Source organism: Silene latifolia, chromosome X, assembly GCF_048544455.1.
Source record: "Silene latifolia isolate original U9 population chromosome X, ASM4854445v1, whole genome shotgun sequence".
Taxonomy (NCBI): domain Eukaryota; kingdom Viridiplantae; phylum Streptophyta; class Magnoliopsida; order Caryophyllales; family Caryophyllaceae; genus Silene; species Silene latifolia.
In genome coordinates, this window is record NC_133537.1 from 31,590,917 (window position 1) to 31,612,137 (window position 21,221).

General features: G+C 40.2%; 2 protein-coding genes across 2 annotated transcripts; both read right to left on the reverse strand.

Moving 5' to 3' along the window:
- Positions 1-19,005: 19,005 nt before the first annotated feature.
- LOC141617134 (uncharacterized) lies at positions 19,006-20,271 on the reverse strand. Its single transcript, XM_074434310.1, has 4 exons — positions 19,860-20,271; positions 19,604-19,717; positions 19,406-19,531; positions 19,006-19,334 (listed from the first exon to the last, which is right to left on the reverse strand). Exons 1-4 carry the CDS (start codon positions 20,269-20,271, stop codon positions 19,006-19,008), a joined length of 981 nt encoding a protein of 326 aa, XP_074290411.1.
- Positions 20,272-20,415: 144 nt separating this feature from the next.
- LOC141617135 (uncharacterized) lies at positions 20,416-20,898 on the reverse strand. Its single transcript, XM_074434311.1, has one exon. It carries the CDS (start codon positions 20,896-20,898, stop codon positions 20,416-20,418), a length of 483 nt encoding a protein of 160 aa, XP_074290412.1.
- Between the last annotated feature and the right edge of the window lie 323 nt (positions 20,899-21,221).

The following is a 21,221-nucleotide window of genomic DNA, read 5'->3' on the forward strand; positions in this document are numbered from 1 at the left end:
AGTAGAAGCCATCATGATTACTACAAAGGAAATAAAGGAAAGATTAACATTTATCGTCTAGAAATATTTAACTTGTGAAACTATTTAACAAGTTCCCATTTATATAATGATCTCCCACTGAATTATATAAATGATTCCAAGATCCAATTTTATATAAACACGGGCACGGTGGACCGATTCAACCCATATTTATATAAATTTGGTGAGTCAACAACTTTGTCTGATTCTACTACTAGAACTCTTGGTTGACGGATTTTCTTAAAATCTATCTAATAGCCCCAGAATAAATATGGGCACGGTGGACCGATTCAACCCATATATATCCCGTTGAGTCCAACCAATTTTCACGCGTAATAACTTTTATTACCCTACTTACCCAACGTAAAAAGAGTGTACCTCGGTGATCCGAACCTACCTCTAATGAAGAAGGGATTCATAGGTGCTATTATTTGGTAAGGCTTAATCTCAATTTTAAGCAAATGTGAGAGATCTTATCAAATTAATTGTCTATCACTTTTAAGTGAACTAAATTGGTGAATGCTAGACAATTAAATCGATAACAACAAAAATAAAACATGTAGTGACGATTTGGCATGAATGCATAGAAGAATTAAAACAAAAAAGTCCTAATATGGCCACCTAGTTAATCTAATTAACTAAAATTATTACACTTCGGAAACCAAGTCTTTGGTCCCTTGAGTCTTCATAAATAGGCCTCCTTCTTTAGGATTTCGGAACGCCTTTCCGAAAACACCGTCTTCATGAAAACTCCATCTTTAGAAGCTTCATCTAATTACTAATAATTAAATTACATAACAATACCCTATTATACAATTTGTAATAAAATTAAAATAAAACTATTAATTAATTAAAAATTAGGCGATGCGAAATTGCAATTAATTACAAAATAAGTCGATATTCCCTTACATTTCGGGAAATACCAACTTCTACCTATGGCCATATTAGGAAAAATTACATAATTATAATTCTAAAAACCATTCATCTAAATGAATAATAAAATGCATTATGGAAAATGACATGCCAAATCGTCTAACTTACCAACAACGATCATTTGAGCTTGCCTTGACGGAATTTTTACCAATAAAAATTCATAATCAATTCTTAAAACAATTTTAAGACTTACTCATCATACTAAACTGGTCTAATATCAAAATAATTATTCTCAACAATTATCTTGAATTTATATGGGAATTAAAACACAATTGTGACAAAAAAAGATATAATAATTCACAATTATCATATAAAATTCCATTTAATTTAAAAAGTTATGGAAAAATAAATTTTAAAACCATGAACATTCTGGTCTTACACCAAAAATGCCATGCAAGTAAAAAATTTTGTTTTTAAAATTTATTTAAAACGAATTCACAATTTAATCGGTAAAGCGACAATTTTTACGATTTAATTCTAAATCAAACCATAAAAATTGAAATGACTTAAAATAAAATTTTGTACATTTTGGAACAATTTCCAGGAGCTAAAAATTCAGAAATTTCGAGCCCCAAGTTAAAATCAATATTTATTTACAAAATAACCATTATTTATCAATTTTTATCAAATAAAAATTCAATAAACTACCTAAATTAATCACATTAATTTAAAGTATCTACTTATCTCATAAATAGAACATTCTTTTTGAATTTTCGTCAAGCATTGAGCATTTGGCGAAAATGAGACGGTTTCTCAGCTGTTTCGAAAATTGCTTCGAAAATGCCTTTAGGGTTGTCCATTTTTGATGAGATTTGTTGTTTTGGAACCCTTGTGTAATGGGAAAATTAACTATCATGTCGGATTTTTGATTTGCGACAACTTTTTCAGAACACTTTTCTAGGGCATAATCGCTATTATAGCGAAATGCTGTCGAAATTTTGACTCAAACCCATGACTAGGCTTGGACTAAGACTTAACTTGACACAATATTCTACATGTGTGGCCGAGTTTTGAAAGAAATGGATAAATATGGCGAGAAAGTCCCTTTTAGGGCTTGAGAATGCTTGAAACGATCTTACCGAGGCTCGTTGTGGCTTGACACGGCCTAATTTAGCTTGATTTTGCAATTGACATACCTTCTACGTCGGGGAGGGCTCCCATGGACATAGACTTCGATCCTTCTCTTGCTCTTGTAGGGAGAGAGAGACGAGGTGATCGAGGAGGAGGCTGAGGAGGTCCCGAGGCGGGCCAACGTGGGACGAGGTGATCGTCAGCTAGTGGGTGCACCCGAGTGGGCCGAGAAATGGGATGGTAGACATCTCATTTGGGCGGCAGAGAGCCACCTGTCTTACAGGACGGCGAGGAGTTTGGTAAGTCTTGAACTTGTCATTTCTCGTTAACTTTCCTATTCATTTGCCGTATCAGTTCTCATTCGTCTTTTGCTAAAGATAGCTTTTGCTTTGAATTGATACAGGAGGTCGGGAACATGAGGTCCTTTTTCGGTTACTCGACGATGATGGACGCCTTCGAGAGACTGTCGGAGGAGGAGAAGGCCATTATCGAGTTGGGAGCCTTCGGGGCTTTGGTGGGAGCTTGGAGAGCGATCAGGGAAAGGAAGATTCGGGCTAACCTTAGCCTGATTCGAGCTTTTCATGATCGGTACTGGGACACGACCTCGACGTTCCATATGCCTTTTGGAGAGGTCGGGGTCACTTTGGAGGATTACGGCATGATCTCAGGTCTTCCGTGTGGAGAGGAGGCTTTAGTGTGGCCGTTGACGGCCATGAGAGTAGACTCAGCCGAGGCGAGGAAGCTGATCGGCTGGACCCTGGCGGAGGGTGTTGCCAGCGTTCCCGGGTTGGTGCTGAGTTCTTACGCCAGGGACTACTTTGCGGGTAGGACCCCGGCGACGGTGACGATAGATGGGAGGAAGGTGCCCCCCCCCCCCTTCCTTGTACTGCGGAGTAGAGGGCTCGCTTGTGGTTGTGGTGGTTCTTGTCTTCGACTTACCTCGGAGACAAGGGGGAGAGACTGTCGACGAAGCTTCTTCCTTTTCTGTCTGACTTGAGTAGCCTGGGTCGGTGGGACTGGGTTACTCCTGGCTTTGCGGTCCTCATTCGCTACATGAGGGCCATGGTACGTCATGAGCTGATGGAGAACGGGACTTCTCCTGCTACTGTCGGTCCTGGACTCTTGTTGGAGGTACGAACCTTTCTTTTGCATCTATGAAAGATCATTATTTCTTTCTTTCTTTATTGTTATTGAATTATGAAAGATCATTATCAATGATTGTCTTGTTTGCAGGCGTAGGTATACTCCTACTTTCCCAATTTTGCGCCCAAGAGGACGGAGCCTGAGCCAAGGGCGTACCCTTCTATGAGAGACTGGGTGGTGTGCCATAGGAAGAGCCAACACTCTTCTTACGATATTTTTCGACGGGGCGTGAATGCCCTGAAGTTGAAGAACGTAACTACTTACCTTTCTTTTCTGTCTTTCATTTTGAAATGATCATATGAATGATCCCCCTCCCCACTTAGAGTCGGTCATAGGAATGACCCCTTGTTTGCCTATTTTAGTGGGTGCCTAGACCTTGGGAGGACTACCCTGATGCTCCAGCTTTCGTGGCCGAGGTCCTTCATCCTAGGAGTTCGAGTCGGCTGTTGCTGAGGACGTCCATGGGACCTGTGTGGTACCTGGGCGAGCGTTTGACTCGGCAGTGCTCTCGTGACACCTTCACGGTTCCCATCGATCCTCCACGGACGATGTTTAGGGAGCCTTCTGACGCCGAGAGAGAGGCTGACTTGGCTGACGCGAGTGGTGACACCTTCCTTCTTCCTGGCGAGGAGTACTCCGAGTTCATTCACCGGAGGTTGGCGTACTGGCCGATCGTGGTAAGTACTTTACCTTTTCTTTGTCTTTGCATTGACTTGACAAATGACAAAAGATAGTCAAATAAATAACTATTTGAACCTCGTGGGAGATCGAGGTGGCAGGCGTCGAGCCCCCAGCTTACCCAGAGACGCTCAAGTACACTGACGCGGCGAGGATGACGACAATCTCGGAGATCCGCGACTTCGGCGAGGAGGTGACGGACGCTGGCTTGGAGGAGTGGAAGCACTTAGTGAGGAGGGTAAGCCCCCGGCTTTGGCTATCTTTATTGTCTTATTGCATAAGAATGCGTTTGTTCCTTTTTTGAACCTTTTCGTTATTCAAATGCAGGTGGTGTTGGGGCTGGTGTCCACTACAGTTAGTGCAAGGACTTATAAATCTCTAAAAGGATCAAAGGGTATACTTTTGTATTATAATCAGTTGATCCACGTTTATCAATAACGGTTGACTTGCTAGATAAGTTTGACGTTATTGTCATACAGATGGCGGTGATCAACTGGTCCCTAAAAGTCACACCTATAGGATACGTTTGAGAGATGTGACGGTATGAAAATACAGTCATGTTGATGTCAAAGTTGACTAAGCAGTTAGTCGGAGTTATTGACTAATAATTAGTCAAACGCGATGTTGAGATAATTATTTAGTACGGATTAAATAAAAATGGCTAAGACGAATTAAGCAGTTAATTCGTAAATTAAATATATGCGATTATATTTGATTAATGTATATTGAATAAATTAATTATACGATATTGTCTTTGTCGGACATGTATTAATATTTCGACTAAGTCAAGTTACTAGTTGATATTTTAATAACCGATAACCGATGACGATTTATAATTAAAAACCCGTCTTATACATTTAGCAAATTTCGAGTCGGACCACGAGTTAAAAATAAAAGGAAGTGGAAGCCCACTTCCCCATGTGGATCTCGGTTTGGCCGAATGAAAGGACAAAAGGAGAGCCTCTCCTCCTGGTTAACCTAATCATTTTTCATTTGCAAAAACATTAGGGTTTTGGAGGCATTTTTCCTCTGAAATTTCTAGATCTCACATCGTAAAATTCACAACAATTCTCTCAATATTGCAAGGCAATTAGAAAATACATTTCTAGCACAAGGGCATAGTCTCAGACGGTCTTGGGTGTATCGATTAGGAGGAAATCTACTTTGATTTCTGTTCTTAGGCCGCATCTCAAAGGACCCGAGGTTATTTCTTATGCTTTATCGTTTCTTTGTTGTTTTTCGTTTATGACAATAAATCACATATTAAATTTATGTTATAGTCCTATAATTTAAGGGTTTTATACGGATATTACCCCTCAAGTGGTATCAGAGCGAGGCCACGTAAATTTTTCTATGTGATTTTCATCAAACGAATTGAATCGATAAATTTTTGTTGCATAAAACCCACACGGCTGATTTTTTTTTTGCACGGCTGCTTTTTTTTTCTTGAAAACCGTGTCTTGATTTTATACGGCTGTTTTTCTTGAATTCCATGCCATGTCTATTTTGTTGTTTTTGTAAATCGTGCTAATCAGACGATGTTTGGTATTCGATTTGTTCTTTGCATATTGTTCTTGTAATCGATATTCATAACAATATGTTAAAGATTCATCAATTGTAGTTTCAATTCTATACGGATTAGGTTAAATTGCAATTGGTTTTTAACAAATCGATTTTGTTTTGCTTGTTGAGGCTCTCGTTTTTTTGTGTACCGCTTGATTTTTTTTTGCCTTTTGAGCTCTCGGCATTTCAGCTCCAAAATAAAAAAAAAAAAAAAATTTTTTGGGTACTGTTCACGGCCAGACGTGAAGAAAAAAAAAAAGAGTTTTATTTTTTTTTGGGCCTTAACATGTGCATAATACGGATTTTATGCATTCGCTTGATAGTGAAACGGTTCACTCACGTACCATTTAGTTATTTTTAAGCGATTTAAAGTAACGGATTGTAATGAATTAAAATTAAGTTGATTAAAGCGGTTTTATCACATAATTTTAATTGTCTTTGGTGGTTTGGATAAATTTAACATAATTACGGAATTATGTCACGAATAAATTTTATTTAGTTGATGCATTTTATTTATCGTTATTTTGAATGTTTTGAATGCTTTTATTACGTATTTTTTTTTTACAAACGGTTGTAACTTAGTGTGGCCTTAGTAGAACGTGTTACCGTAATGATGGAACACGGTCTTGGTTGTATTTTGAGATATCGTATCTCCATTTTGATTTTTCCCTTGTAATTACAGTTTTTATTTAGAATGTAAATAGGTTTATTTTTGTAAATTTTAATTGTAATTTTGAGAAGACCAAAGATGGAGATCGGATGCTCACTCCCGCTGCATGGACCAAGATGGAACATCAAGACAAGCTTCTCGGGTCCAACAGTGGATTCCAAAGTTGTATTATGTTTTTTTTACTAGGATAGGCCACACTAGGAATTTTTATTTACGTTTTGCATTCTTTTATTTATTTTTCGTAACGATAGATTGCATCATATTCCGCCTAAAAACCAAACCACCTAATAATTGCATGAAAACTGACTCATATAGAGGTCACGCGTTAGTTTTCTATGACATTCTTATGTCACACGATCAAGTTTAAGCCATCACCTAAGTTAATTCATTCACGTAATGCTAGTTATTCGTTCACTTAAAATGAATTAAAACTAAGTTGATGGGATCTTTCTCGTATAAACAAAAATTGAGAATAGTCTTTATAGGTCAAACTCCAATGAATCCCTTCTTCGGTCAAGAGGCATAATATGACCCCTTCTACGTCGGGTAAGTTGGAACCGATTGACTTATTTTATCTCAACACTATGGTCACTCGTGCGATCCTGTGATTATGGTGGACTATAGATAGGATTTACGGAAATCTATCGACCAAGAGTTCTTACGGAAGAACTAGCTAAACAGTTGGCTTATCAATTTATGGAAATTGAGTCTTGGGATCACTTGTATTATTCTTGAGGGAGATCAATTATGCAAGTGCAATGAGTCTACACGATTAAAATGAATTTTAAATAGACTTAAATCACCTCGATGAGTTGCTTATTTCGTTTTTGTTTTTCTTTCTTTTTCAGCGTAGATCATTTTTTTTAAAAACTGCTAATAACATAATGGCTGGCATCCTCGATGACCCAATGCCAAGTGCCACATTGGACCGTGAGTCCACGGCCGGATCTTTATGAATCGGATGAATCGAGTCTACTAGATCAAGAATGATGGATCAAACTTCGCGGAATGGGAGGCGGCATTACGGAATGCGCCACCTGGCGACGGAAGCTCAAGTATCGGCCCGAGCCCCTCCCGCCAGCCCCAGGCCCCACGGCTCGAGTTAACGAGGTCTCCACGTATAGCGACTTCGTCATGGAAGCGGGTGCGATTAAAAACGTACTCATTTTTGCAATGGAATCCAATTTGCAGAAACGCTTCATAGCCCAAGGTGCAAACAAGATTTTCACCACGCTCACTAAGGAATTCTCGAAAGCACCGAGAATCGTGACCTATGAGCATACCACTCGCTTCTTTGATGCGAGACTCCAGAAGGGCCAACCGGTTAGCCCACACATTCTCAGCATGATTGAGAATGTCGAGAGACTGGAGGCGCTTGATTGTAAAATCAGCGAGAACATCGTGATTGACCGCATGCTTCATTCACTCCACGATGGTTTTGCGCTCTTTAGAGCGAATTATTATATGAATGATTTGAAGAAAAGTCCTCATGAACTACACTCCCTTCTCGTACAGACCGAGAAGGACATGAAGTTCAGTGGGAGCTTGAAACAGGATGTTCTCGTTGTGTCAAACAAGGGCAAGGGTAAGGGCAAAGCTCAGGCAGACCTAGCAGTAGGCAAACCGAAGTTCAAGAAGTCAGGGTCAGGTAAGAGTGGGCCTGGTGAGGCAAGTAACTCATCATGCGCGACAAAGAGCAAGACCGAAAACATGGAATGCCATCATTGCCACAAGACTGGGCATTGGAGGCGTACATGTATCTGTCTACCATGAGGACATAAAAGCGGTCGTGTTAAACTGTTGGTATGTTTTCTTCCTCTTCTACTTTTATTCATATGATTGAGATTAACCACGCAAGTTACGGAACTTGGGTACTAGATACTGGTTGTGGTTCTCATCTGTGTAATCATGTGCAGGGGCTCCGAAACATCGAACCCCTCGTAAAGGGTGAGGTGGACCTGCGTGTCGGGAATGGAGCACGAGTGGCTGCCGTCTCGAGGGGAACATACGTGATCCAGCTTCCTAGCGGATTTGAGTTATTTTTATATAAATGCTATTATGTACCAGATCTTTCTAAAAACATTATTTCAGTTTACGCACTTGACAAACTTTGTTTTTCATTTGTAATAGAGAATAATTCTTGCATTTTCTCATTACACGATATGATTTATGGCAAGGCAGTCTCCATGAACGGAATTTATGTTTTAGATCAGACCACCGAAATATTACACGTAATGAATAAGAAGTTAAAGGTCGGTGACAAAGATCAAACATACCTATGGCACTGCCGTATGGGACACATTAATGAGAAACGCGTAAAACAGCTCATAAAGAATGGAGCTATCTCGGCCTTTGATTTTCAATCATTTGGCACGTGTGAATCATGTCTCATCGGTAAGATGACTCGAATTTCCTTCAAAGGTGTTGGAATGCGCGCTGCTGACCTATTAGGACTCATACATACGGATGTGTGTGGGCCTATGTCAATCACCGCACGAGAAGGCTATAGGTATTTCATCACTTTCACGGACGATTTAAGTAGATATGGCTATGTCTACTTAATGAAGCACAAAAGTGAATCCTTTGAGAAATTCAAGGAATACCAGAATCGGGTACAGAACCTACTGGGTAGAAAGATTAAAACACTGCGCTCAGACCGTGGTGGCGAGTATCTTTCTCACGAGTTTGATCAACACCTTAAGGACTCTGGGATTGCCCTACAGTTAACTCCACCTGGAACACCTCAGTTGAATGGTGTGTCCGAACGGAGAAATCGAACACTACTTGATATGGTTCGATCCATGATGAGTCACACCGTGTTGCCCGACTCATTATGGGGTTATGCTCTTCTCGTCATTTGCTCTAATACTTAACCGAAGTCCGTCTAAAGCTGTTGACAAGACTCCATATGAACTATGGAAGGGAACGGTCCCTAACTTGTCCTTTATACGGGTTTGGGGCTGCGAGGCTTATGTCAAATGGAGACACGAGGATAAGCTCGGCCCGCGATCGGTCAAGACATACTTTATAGGTTATCCTAAAGGAACACTTGGTCATTACTTTTATTCGCCAACCGAACAACGTGTTTTTGTTGCGGCTAGTGCGACATTCTTAGAGAAGGAATTTCTCGAGAATGCAAAGAGTGATAGAACCTTCGAGCTGTCGGAGGTTCCAGAACCAAATACCGAGCAACCATTGGAGGAACCAATTCCTTCAATCCCGGCTGCGGTGAATATTCCTGAGGAACCTAGGAGGTCGGGAAGAGTCTTTATTCCTCCGGACAGATACATTGGTATGGTCGAGGAACATGACATAGATGACATTCTACTCTTAACGAGTAGTGAACCCGCAACCTATAAAGGTGCCATGACTAGTTCTGACTCAAAGCTATGGCTTGAGGCCATGCAATCCGAGATGGACTCTATGTATGAGAACAAGGTATGGGATCTTGTTGACTTACCTGCTAAGGTTCGTCCCCTTCAATGCAAATGGCTTTACAAGATAAAGCATTCTGTGGAAGGTCAACAAGATATCTATAAAGCACGACTAGTTGCTAAAGGTTTCACCCAAGTGCCAGGTTTGCACTACGATGAAATTTTTGCACCCGTAGTCATGTTGCGTTCCATTCGGATTATCTTAGCGATTGCCGCTTTTCATGACTATGAAATTTGGCAGATGGATGTGAAAAATGCCTTCTTAAACGGTTTTTTGGAGGAAGAGTTGTACATGGTACAACCCGAAGGTTTCATCGATCCAGAACATCCTAAGAAAGTGTACAAGCTTAAGCGTTCCATTTATGGACTTAAGCAAGCTTCAAGGAGTTGGAATCATCGTTTCGACCAAGTGATAAAAGAAAATGGATTTACTCGATCGGTCGAGGAACCATGTCTATATATCAAGTCGAGTGGGAGCAAGATTGTCTTCCTAATATTGTATGTCGATGACATACTCCCGATTGGGAATGACATACCTCTCTTAACTTCGGTGAAAGTATGGTTGAAAAACCATTTCCGGATGAAAGATCTGGGTGAGGCACAAAGAATCTTAGGCATCCGTATCTATCGAGATAGATCACGTCGGATGTTATCTCTCGATCAGAGTCTTACATAGACAAGATCCTAGAGAGATTCAGCATGACTAACTCCAAAGAGGGGTTTCTTCCTATGGCTCCAGGGGTGCATTTGAGCAAGTCTCGGCACCGAGAGACACCGGAAGAGAAAGAGCGCATGACACGGATTCCTTATGCCTCGGCTATAGGATCAATCATGTATGCCATGATATGCACACGTCCAGGCGTGGCATATGCATTGAGTATGACAAGTCGATTCCAACAAAGCATCCGGTGAATCACATTGGATGGCTGTCAAGAACATTCTTAAGTACCTACGGAGGACTAAAGATTGGGCATTGACTTATGGAGGCGATCAAAAGCTATGCGCAACCGATTCTGCAGATGCTAGCTTCCAAACGGATCGAGATGACTCAAAATCTCACCGGATTCGTTTTTACTCTTAATACGCTGCAGATCGGTGGAAGAGTACCAAACAAAGTGTTCAGATTCTACGACCGAGTCCGAGTACTATGCCGCGTCTGAAGCTGCAAAGGAAGCGATATGGATGCGTCAATTCTTACAAGGACTATCTGTAGTGCCTAGTTCGAATGACCCGATCACCATCTATTGTGACAATAGAGGTGCCATCTTCCAAGCTAAGGAGCCAAAGTCTAGTAACAAGTCTAGACATGTACAACGGAAAGCTCATCTAATCCGAGATTACGTGGAGCAAAAGGAAGTAGTGATAGAAAAGATTGCTACAGATGATAACATAGCAGATCCTCTCACTAAACCATTACGACAAGATAAGCATGAAGGGCATGTTAATTCCATGGGAATTAAACGTGTTCCTAAGTTGTAGTACTCTTTTATGGATTAGATTCATTCCCTTATGTACTCTATACGACATCATCGTTTTGATATTTATATATTTTGTTTTTCATGTGGTTTTGTATGACAATTTTGAACACCACAAAGTGAACTGAACAAACATTATATTTTTGGTCCTTAATTGCCCACGTGAGCTGATAACTCAAGGTAATTATTTTGTGACGTTGGTTGATGGTGGGTTCAACGAGCCATAAGTCAAATGTTTGACTGACCAATCACAGAGGCGAGTTATACGGATATCTCGTAGGACACAATTGTGACATCGACGTGGAGTCCTAAATGTTTTATAACATTCGGTGCCAGGTCGTGGATAGGACCTCCATGGTGATCCTAAGAGTCGATTCTTTTGACTATCGACTGTCTCTTGAGATTAAGGCAGATTTTGGGTGACTTTGGTTTCTTTCTCACGGTCATCCGTAACAGGGGCCAAGTAGATTTTTTTTAGGTCATTTCATCTTGTGCTTAGTTCGGAAGGAGTCGAGTTGAAGGAAATATTCAGCCTTTATCAGGTACTCGATATTTCTCATGGCCACTCGAGGAGTCAGAATCGAAATGCATGGCCATGCTCGAATACGAATTCGTTTTATCGGTTGAGTTACTCTCTAGTCGGGGAAACCACTCTTGATACTGGATCGATTGTAAATACGACCTTTGCGGATCCGGATCTGCAAATTGTTTTACATTGAGTGGGAGAAATTTTAAATGAATATGAGAATCGGTTATCGCACATACACTTGTACGGACAAGTGGGAGTTTGTTGGAGGTGGTGTCCTCCAGTGAGTGCGGATAACGTCATTGCACGTACACTTGTACGGACAAGTGGGAGCTTGTTGGGGCTGGTGTCCTCTACAGTTAGTGCAAGGACTTATAAATCTCTAAAAGGATCAAAGGGTATACTTTTGTATTATAATCAGTTGATCCACGTTTATCAATAACGGTTGGCTTGCTAGATAAGTTTGACGTTATTGTCATACAGATGGCGGTGATCAACTGGTCCCTAAAAGTCACACCTATAGGATACGTTTGAGAGATGTGACAAGATGAAAATACATGATCATGTTGATGCCAAAGTTGACTAAGCAGTTAGTCGGAGTTATTGACTAATAATTAGTCAAACGCGATGTTGAGATAATTATTTAATACGGATTAAATAAAAATGGCTAAGACGAATTAAGCAGTTAATTCGTAAATTAAATATATGCGATTATATTTGATTAATGTATATTGAATAAATTAATTATACGATATTGTCTTTGTCGGACATGTATTAATATTTCGACTAAGTCAAGTTACTAATTGATATTTTAATAACCGATAACCGATGACGATTTATAATTAAAAACCCGTCTTATACATTTAGCAAATTTCGAGTCGGACCACGAGTTAAAAATAAGAGGAAGTGGAAGCCCACTTCCCCATGTGGATCTCGGTTTGGCCGAATGAAAGGACAAAAGGAGAGCCTCTCCTCCTGGTTAACCTAATCATTTTTCATTTGCAAAAACATTAGGGTTTTGGAGGCATTTTTCCTCTGAAATTTCTAGATCTCACATCGTAAAATTCACAACAATTCTCTCAATATTGCAAGGCAATTAGAGAATACATTTCTAGCACAAGGGCATAGTCTCAGATGGTCTTGGGTGTATCGATTAGGAGGAAATCTACTTTGATTTCTGTTCTTAGGCCGCATCTCAAAGGACCCGAGGTTATTTCTTATGCTTTATCGTTTCTTTGTTGTTTTTCGTTTATGACAATAAATCACATATTAAATTTATGTTATAGTCCTATAATTTAAGGGTTTTATACGGATATTACCCCTCAGGTGGCACCGTCTCGGTACGTGGCGCTGTGGAGGATGGCCAACCGGCTGCGGGCTATGGCCATCGAGGCACTCGTAGGTGCCGAGGACGACAGTTATGAACCTCTCATTCCCTTTCCTACTTTATTTCGTTGATATTTTAAATTTTATTGCAATGAAAAATGTTGCTTCATTTTATTGAAAAATAATTGAAATGAGGCATTTCTTCATCATTTGTATGCAGAGAGAGCGCGACCTGGAGCGCGACTTGGTGTAGTCCCGAGAGGAGACAACTCGTCTGTTGAGGGAGTTGGAGGTCAGAGACGCTGCGATCGCTTCTCTCGAGGAAGACGTAGCTGAGTTGAGTGGCCACCAGGACTAGCTGCTTTTCTTTTTTTGTTGTTGTTTTGTATACATTTTGCACATTTTGGACTTTGTTTTGGACTTTCGGACTCTGTTTTGGGCGAGAGCCCCCAGTTTGATATACATGTCGTCTTTTGGTTGTGTATATAATGGCCTGAGTGCCTTTGTTGTTGGGTGTTTTTTGTTCCTGCAGGTTAGCTTAAGAACAGGTTTGGTAGGTGACGGTTTGTGCCGTCATGCTGCCGAAATTTACATAGGATTTACACGTAAAACACGTAGCATATAGGTGGCCTAAATTAGCGCAAAATGAAAAAAAAAAAGGTAAAACAATGCCCGAAAATGAGCGAAAATGGCGCAAAAATGCCCAGAAATGAGCAAAATGACCGGACAGTAGGGAGGGCTACCCCCTAAAAAAGAAAATTAAAAGAAATGTATAAGCTTGAAATGTATTGAAAACGAGGAGTGAAATGACTCCCCTAAAAAAGAAAATAAAATAAATGGGTAAGTGTGCTCGTTTGGCGAAAATGTCGAGTTCATCTCGAAAAGCGAACCCTAAAAGAATTAGGGAACCTAAAACTTGGTAATTTGACTGAATTACCAAAATAATATCCTATAGGAATAGGAAATTATAGCAAAACACAAATTACGAAAGATCCAAGCTGAAAACACGGAAAAAAAGGCCTAGGGAAGAGGCGCAGCAACAGCTGCGACTCTTCGAAAAGGCGCAGCAACAGCTGCATCATTTCCCCAGTGTGGCAGACTTCGACATAAATTACGAAATTGCGAATAGTATAAATAGAGACTTCGGGGAAGCTTTTATTCACACAATTCCTTCTCTTCCTTCCGTCTATCACATAAAAGCTCTCATATCTTCTTAAAAAATTCAAAATTATGGCTGCCTTTGAAAACCGTCTCAATGAGTTGACAAATGAGTTCACAATTGTTGAGAAACACGATATGGGTGCTTTTAATTTGGGATCAATCTTGAGTCTCAAATTAGTGAAAATTGTGAAGCCTTTCTTGGATGCTTGTCTTGAGTGTTGGGACCCAAATTTTCACGTGTTCGCCTTTCCCGGAGGCGATATTTGTCCTTTCCCTGAAGAAATAGCTGCTATTGGAGGATGGGACTCAGAAAATGCACCCGATATACCCCTTAGCTCTCAAGGATATAAAAGTAAATTAAGGGACCTTCTTGGATTGACCAAGGCAGAGGTGGACCGTCTTGTGACCTCAAAAGATCTCCGCATGTTTGACTTTACTAATCCATTTATAAATAGGGAGGACCCTTCTATTTCTTATGTTGCGAGGTGCAGGGCCTTTGGGTTTTGTCTACTTCATTGCTATGTCCTTCAAGGGCATGTTGATAAGGAGATGAGAGGTGATCCCCGTTTTCTGAGCCTAGTGGAACAAACGGAGCTGCGCAAGAGCCCATCATGCCTTTGCTTAGGGGAGACCATTCTTGGTTTAGATAACAGAAAGGCCAGCCGCGAGCTTCCTTATTTGGGAAGTCCCATCATTCTGCAGGTAAGAACCTTTTCTTTTTATACTTTAACCGTGTTTTTTTTTGGTTGAAATATGGGCATTAATTCCCGTCTTCTTTTGAAGGTTTGGTTGATGGAACGGCTGCGGTTGATCGAGCCCCAAATAAATGTGCCAGGATATCATGCTCGATCGATTGCAATGAGAACTAGACTCTATATGGTGGACTTCACTCGGGTATGTAACTATTGGGAGAATAAGTTGAAGAGTGAAGGAGGTCCCCTGATCCGGTGGATTGTGCCGTGGTGGCATCTCAGGTCAGTCACTAGAGTTTCATCTTTGGACCCGACGCGGTCAGTTCGCATCCCTGGCTTGGAATATATGATTTGCATTTTCCCGGAGAGATTGATGAGGCAAGTGGGCCTTAGGCAGAAGATCCCGAAGCTTGAAACCATTCCGCAAACTGCATATGCACATTCTACGGAGTCTCGTTGAGAGTGGGCAATTAGGTGGGCTCAGAGGAACATGTGGTTCATACCAGCTCCTATTGGCTCCTTGTGGGTATCTGACTCATACTTGTAATGGAGAAAAGCTGGTACTCCCGAAGAACGTGAAAGGTTGAGGAAGCACGAGCCTGTGGATTACAAAATCCGCGAAGTAGCAAAGGAGAATCAAAAGTATTTGACTGAAGAGGGAGAAGAAGTCAGATTATTAGTTGCTCGTCCGTCGAAGAAACCGAGAGCTGCTCCTGTCTTAGAGATGGTGATGGATCGAAATGGTAAGGCTAGACCGCGAGAGAGACCTTTGGTGATTAGGTCGGAGATAGCACAAGAGCGCCCGGCTCGTGGTCGAGACAAGAAGTATGACTAGGGTGACAAAGGCAAAAGGAAAATGGAAGAATAGCCTGAGTCATTTATTATAGTATTATTATTATTATTATTATTATTATTATTATTATTATTATTATTATTATTATTATTATTATTATTATTATTATTATTATTAATTTGTAATACACAGGGGGGGTTTTTAGAATCCTAGCCTAACACTTATTTCAGCATTTTTATTTTTATATGTACTTGGCATATTATTATTATTTATGGAACAATGAATAAAAGATTTATTTGTTAAGAAACTTGTGATTTTCTTTTATTATTCTTGTCGAATTTCAATTGCAAATGCAAATGTCTTTCTATTTACATTAAATAAATAATGGGTTGTATCCTGTGAAGGATTGCCTACGTATTCATTAGAAAAAATGAAATCAAACCCTATGCGTAGTTCGAGTAAATGTAAAAGAATAATTGTTCTAAGCAAGAGCTTGTAATGAACTTTTAGAAAATAAGCATGTGCTTTACTTACTCCCAAAATGCAATTCAATCTATTCGATGATATGAGGATGTCGAAATGTCAAAATGCAAGAGCATGGTGACATAAGCTTTAGCTGGCCAGGAGCGGGTTTTATTTCATGTCGCATGAGCGGCACGTGGGTTACGCGAGGCGCGTTTTCTGTCCCATACTAAGGGTAGTATCGTTTCAGTTAGTCTAGGTTGGTTGGGTTAGCAAATTCCTTCCCATCTAAGTCTGTAATCCTAACTGCACCCCCCGAGAGTATGGACTTGACTAAGAAAGGTCCAGCCCAGTTAAGTTTAAACTTTCCTCGTGGATCGATAGGTAGAAGAGCTCTTACTGATTTGAGCACCAAATCACCTTCTTTAATGTTCCTGGGCTTAACCCATTTATTAAAGGCTCATTTGATACGTGCCTGATATGTCTGTACATTATGTAGCGCACGCAACCTTCGTTCATCCAGGAGGACGAGTTCATCATATTTATCTCTCTTCCAATCAGCTTCTGGAATTTGACTTTCAAGCAAAATGCGTAAATATGGGATTTCTATGTCGATTGGTTGTACAGCTTCCATGCCATAGGTTAAAAAGAAGGGAGTGGCCCCAGTGGGCATCGTAATAGATGTGCGATATCCCCACAACGCAAAGGTATTTTTCAGGCCAATCGCGGTGATTGTCGATCATTTTCTTGAGAATTGTGACGACATTCTTGTTAGCTGCCTCCACCGCGCCATTAGTCTGAGGTCTATAAGGCGAGTAATGATGGTGTTTGATTTTGTATTTGGCTAGCAATTGCTCAGTCTCGGCCTGGAAATGTGATCCATTGTCACTGATAATCTCATATGGGCAACCATATCGACAGATGATATTGGTTTGTATGAACTTTGCCACATTTTTGGCGGTGAGACTAGTGTAAGATGTCGTTTCGACCCATTTAATAAAGTAGTCGATACCTACCAAAATGAAATAGTGACCTCCTGTCCCGGCTGGAGTAATCTTTCCGATGATGTCAATTCCCCAAGTAGAAAATGGCCAAGAAGATGTCATGGTGTAAAGCATTGAGGGAGGGACATGTTGCACATTCCCGAAGATTTGGCAATTATGGCAATGTCTGACGTATTTAATACAATCTTAATACAATATGACTCCATCGTATCCAGTAATATCCCAGACGCGTGGTTTTCTTTGCCATCATGGGTCCACTCATATGAGGACCGCATTCTCCATCATGAACCTCTTCCATCACTTTCTACGCCTGTGATTGATCAAGGCAACGTAAGACGACACCAAGAGGTGTTCTTTCGTACAATTCTCCCTGCATGAGGAGGTATTGAGAGGCTAGTAGGCGTATGGCACATTGTCCCCTCTTATGCATATCTGGTGGGTATGTACCATTGAGTTTGAAGTTTAGAATGGCTTGGAACCATAGTTTCTCTGGGCTTTCTTCCCCATCTGTAAGGTGGGGTACATAGACTGGTTCTGTCCATCGTTCGATGCATAAAGGCATTTCGACCATGTTGTCTGGCATATTAACCAATGATGAAAGTTTTGAAAGAGCGTCTGCAAATTGATTCTCTTCACGAGGTAGGTGTAGATAAGTGACCTGATCGAAGAATTGGGCAACTTGATCTATCCTAGCCTGATAGGGTGTTAGACTTTCAGTTCGAATTTTCCAAGATCCCGTAATTTGGTTAATGATCAAGGATGAGTGTCCGTGAACTCGAAGATTCTTGATGCCTAAACTTACTGCTGCTTGTAGACCAATGAGGCAAGCTTCGTATTCTGTAGCGTTATTTGTCACCTCGAAGTCGAGTTTGACAGAAAATGGTGTATGCTCGCCTTCAGGAGAAATGAGCAACACTCCTATTCCAAATCCTCTTAAATTCAATGCTCCATCGAAATAAAGATCCCAAGAGTCTATACTGGTTTGTGGGATATCCTCGTCTGGAAATGACCACATGTCTATTGCTTGGATGTCGTTGATAGGATTGTCTGCGAAGAATTGAGCAACGGCACATCCCTTTATGACTTTCATAGGTATGTATTTAAGATCGTACTCCGAGAGCATTAAGGTCTACCTTGCCAAACGTCCTTTGAGAACGGGTTTCTCGAAGTGGTATTTGACGGGATCCATTTTAGAATACACCTTGACAGAGTAGCTAAGCATGTAGTGGCGTAGCTTCTTTGTTGCCCACACAAGAGCGAGGCATGTCTTTTCGAGAGGTGTGTATTTACACTCGTATTCTAAGAACTTCTTACTAAGGTAGTAGATAGCTCTTTCCTCTTTTCCAAGAGTCTGTGCGAGCATGGCCCCCATGGCTGTTTCGGTTACCGTGAGATATAAAGCAAGAGGTTGATCTCGTTGGAGAGGCATTAGCACTGGTGGCTTAGCCAGTATCCCTTTAATCCTGTCAAATGCCTTTTGACAGTCGTCGTCCCATATGGTATGATCTGTTTTCTTAAGCTTTTTGAAAATAGGTTCGCAAATCATAGTAAGCTTTGATATGAATCGGCTTATATACTGCACTTTGCCTGGAAATCCCCTGACTTCCTTCTCCGTTTGGAGTTGTGTCATTTCGATTAAAGCTTTGATCTTTGATGGATCAATTTCTATTTCCCTCTGGCTGACGACATATCCCAGAAGCTAGCCTGGCGTTACTCCGAATGCACATTTCTGAGGATTAAGCCTCATATTGTTCTTTCGCAGTCTTAAGAAGAATTTGCGAAGGTTATTGATATGCCCCTTTCTATCTTTGGATTTGACAATCATATCATCGACGTACACTTCTACTTCTTTATGCATCATGTCATGTAGGAAAGTGGTTGCAGTGCGTTGATATGTTGCTCCAGCCAGGGGCGGAACCAGGAATCGCAACTACCCCGGGCTAAAATTAAAATTATAAAATTTTATATTTTATATAGAAATTTTAACTAGTCGTATACATTAGGAGAAAAAAAAAACATGGGGGCACACACGCCCTACACCACGTAAGTTACATAACTAACTAAATTTTACTCTACGAGATCCACTGAGTTCAAATTCGGATACTACATCATCATTATTGATACTATCCGCAAATGTCCTTTCAATGTAAAGCACCATCAAATCATCAAGAAATTCATCATTCATCTTATTTCTCAGTATGCTTTTGACGATGTTCATACATGAAAATGCTCTCTCCGTTGTAGCTGTTGAAACCGGAAGAGTCAAGGTAAGACAAATTAATCGATAAATCATAGGATAAAGCCAATTCTTATCGAACTCAAACATCCGGTGACACAAATGAGATACTGAAGTTGTATTTTTAAATCTTGAATCTTTTTGAACATCTGCAACAAAGAACCCACATGCTAAATCAAGAGCACGTCTATCATTTGAAGAAAAGTCTTAAGGATAATACTTCTCTGCAAGTTTGCCTCACGCTTGAATGCTCGAAAATTGTGATGTGGATCAAATGAAGCGCCGAGAGTAAGAATCTCCTTAGAATTTTCCGTAAATCTGCTATCAAGTTCTGACAACTGAAAGTCTATCACACAATAAAATATGTTAAATCGATAATAACATTCATTTGTGATATACTTTTCATAATCCCTTCTACCTTTCCTGTAAGGAGCGGTCATATCTGGCATAGAAATATCATGCTCACAGCAAAATGTTGTAACCTTCTCAATTAAATTATCCCAACCTTTGTCTCTCAAATCTTCAAGTTTTGCTTTTACAATTGAAATAGAGTGTATACCATTAAGTATTCAATGTCCTTTTTTGCAATGTTTGACATAAAAAATCGGTAGTTCTCATGATATCATGCATCATAAGTAAACAATACACAAAATCAAATTTTTTCAAAGCCTTACCGACTGCCTTAGCTTCTCCTTGCACTTTGTCTGCTCCATTCAAATACAAATCATCAATAGTTGATTGGGTAGCTTTGAACAATTTAAGAAGACTTGAAATAGAGTGCAAGTGTGAACCCCAACGAGTAGCTCCTGCTCTTTGCAAAGTGGTAGTTTGATTTTTTGCCGACCCCGTCTCAAGTGTACCCGCGGCTACTAAATCTAAGATTTCTTCTTCTCGGCGAGCTTTTAACATTGAATGTCTTTTTGCGGAGGAATCGAAAAAATTAACAATCATAGTAAGAGTAGAAAAAAACTGCCATACATCATGTACTCCTTTACCAGCAGCATTCAAAGACAACTGTAACCGATTAACAACAGTGCACATAATACGCATATGGACATTCTCTTTGAAACGAAGCTTGCAAACCATTAATTTGACCACTCATATTTCTTGCACCATCAACCCTTGGCCTCGTATATTTTCTAATTTAAGGTTATACTGAGCAAAGACGATTATTATCTTATCCTTTAAAGTATGAGAACAAGTGTCAGTAACACTGACCACGGTGAAAAATCATTCTCTAAGTATTCCTTCACGATCAACAAATCGAATAATTATTGCCATTTGCTCCGTATTTGACACATCAAGAGCTTCATCAACAAGAATTGCGAATTTAGAATCTCCTATTTCATCACGAATCAAACACCGAACTTTGTTGCCAAGAATATTTGCAAGTTTCTTTTGTATCTTTGGAGAGTTATACTTGGCATTTTGTGGAGCTTTGTCTATTACTGCTTTTATATCACTATTCAAACCTTTGAAAGAATCCAATACCGCGTCAAAATTGCCACCATTGAGAGAAGATGTTGATTCATCATGACCCCTAAAAGAACATCCTTGTCGTTCTAACAACCTTACAACCTCAATACAAGTGACAAGACGAAGTCTATTTCTTGCTAATTCTTCTAAACATAGTCTGTTAATCACTCTCTCTATATGTCTATAAGGATTCCTGAAATTTTTCCACTTGCGTACTGAAGCATTATGTTTTGACATCGCGCCTCCTAAATGAAATAAGATGCTCGATTTTTTAGACATCACATTCTTCCAACCATTAAATCCATCTTTAGTAAAAGATGGATGTCGGGATGGGTATTCATCAAATAAGAAACAAGGGAAACAATATGCTTTAACTTTCTTAAGTGAATACTCAAGCCAATTCCACTCTTTATACCACTTGTGACAAAACCTTCGCCCCTGACTTCTATCCCAAGTACTTGGATAGCCTGCTAAATAAGGTTGACAAGGTCCATATACTACATAAGCTCTTCGAACAGTATCACGCTCATTTAAAGGATATGTACCTATAGGACGACGTA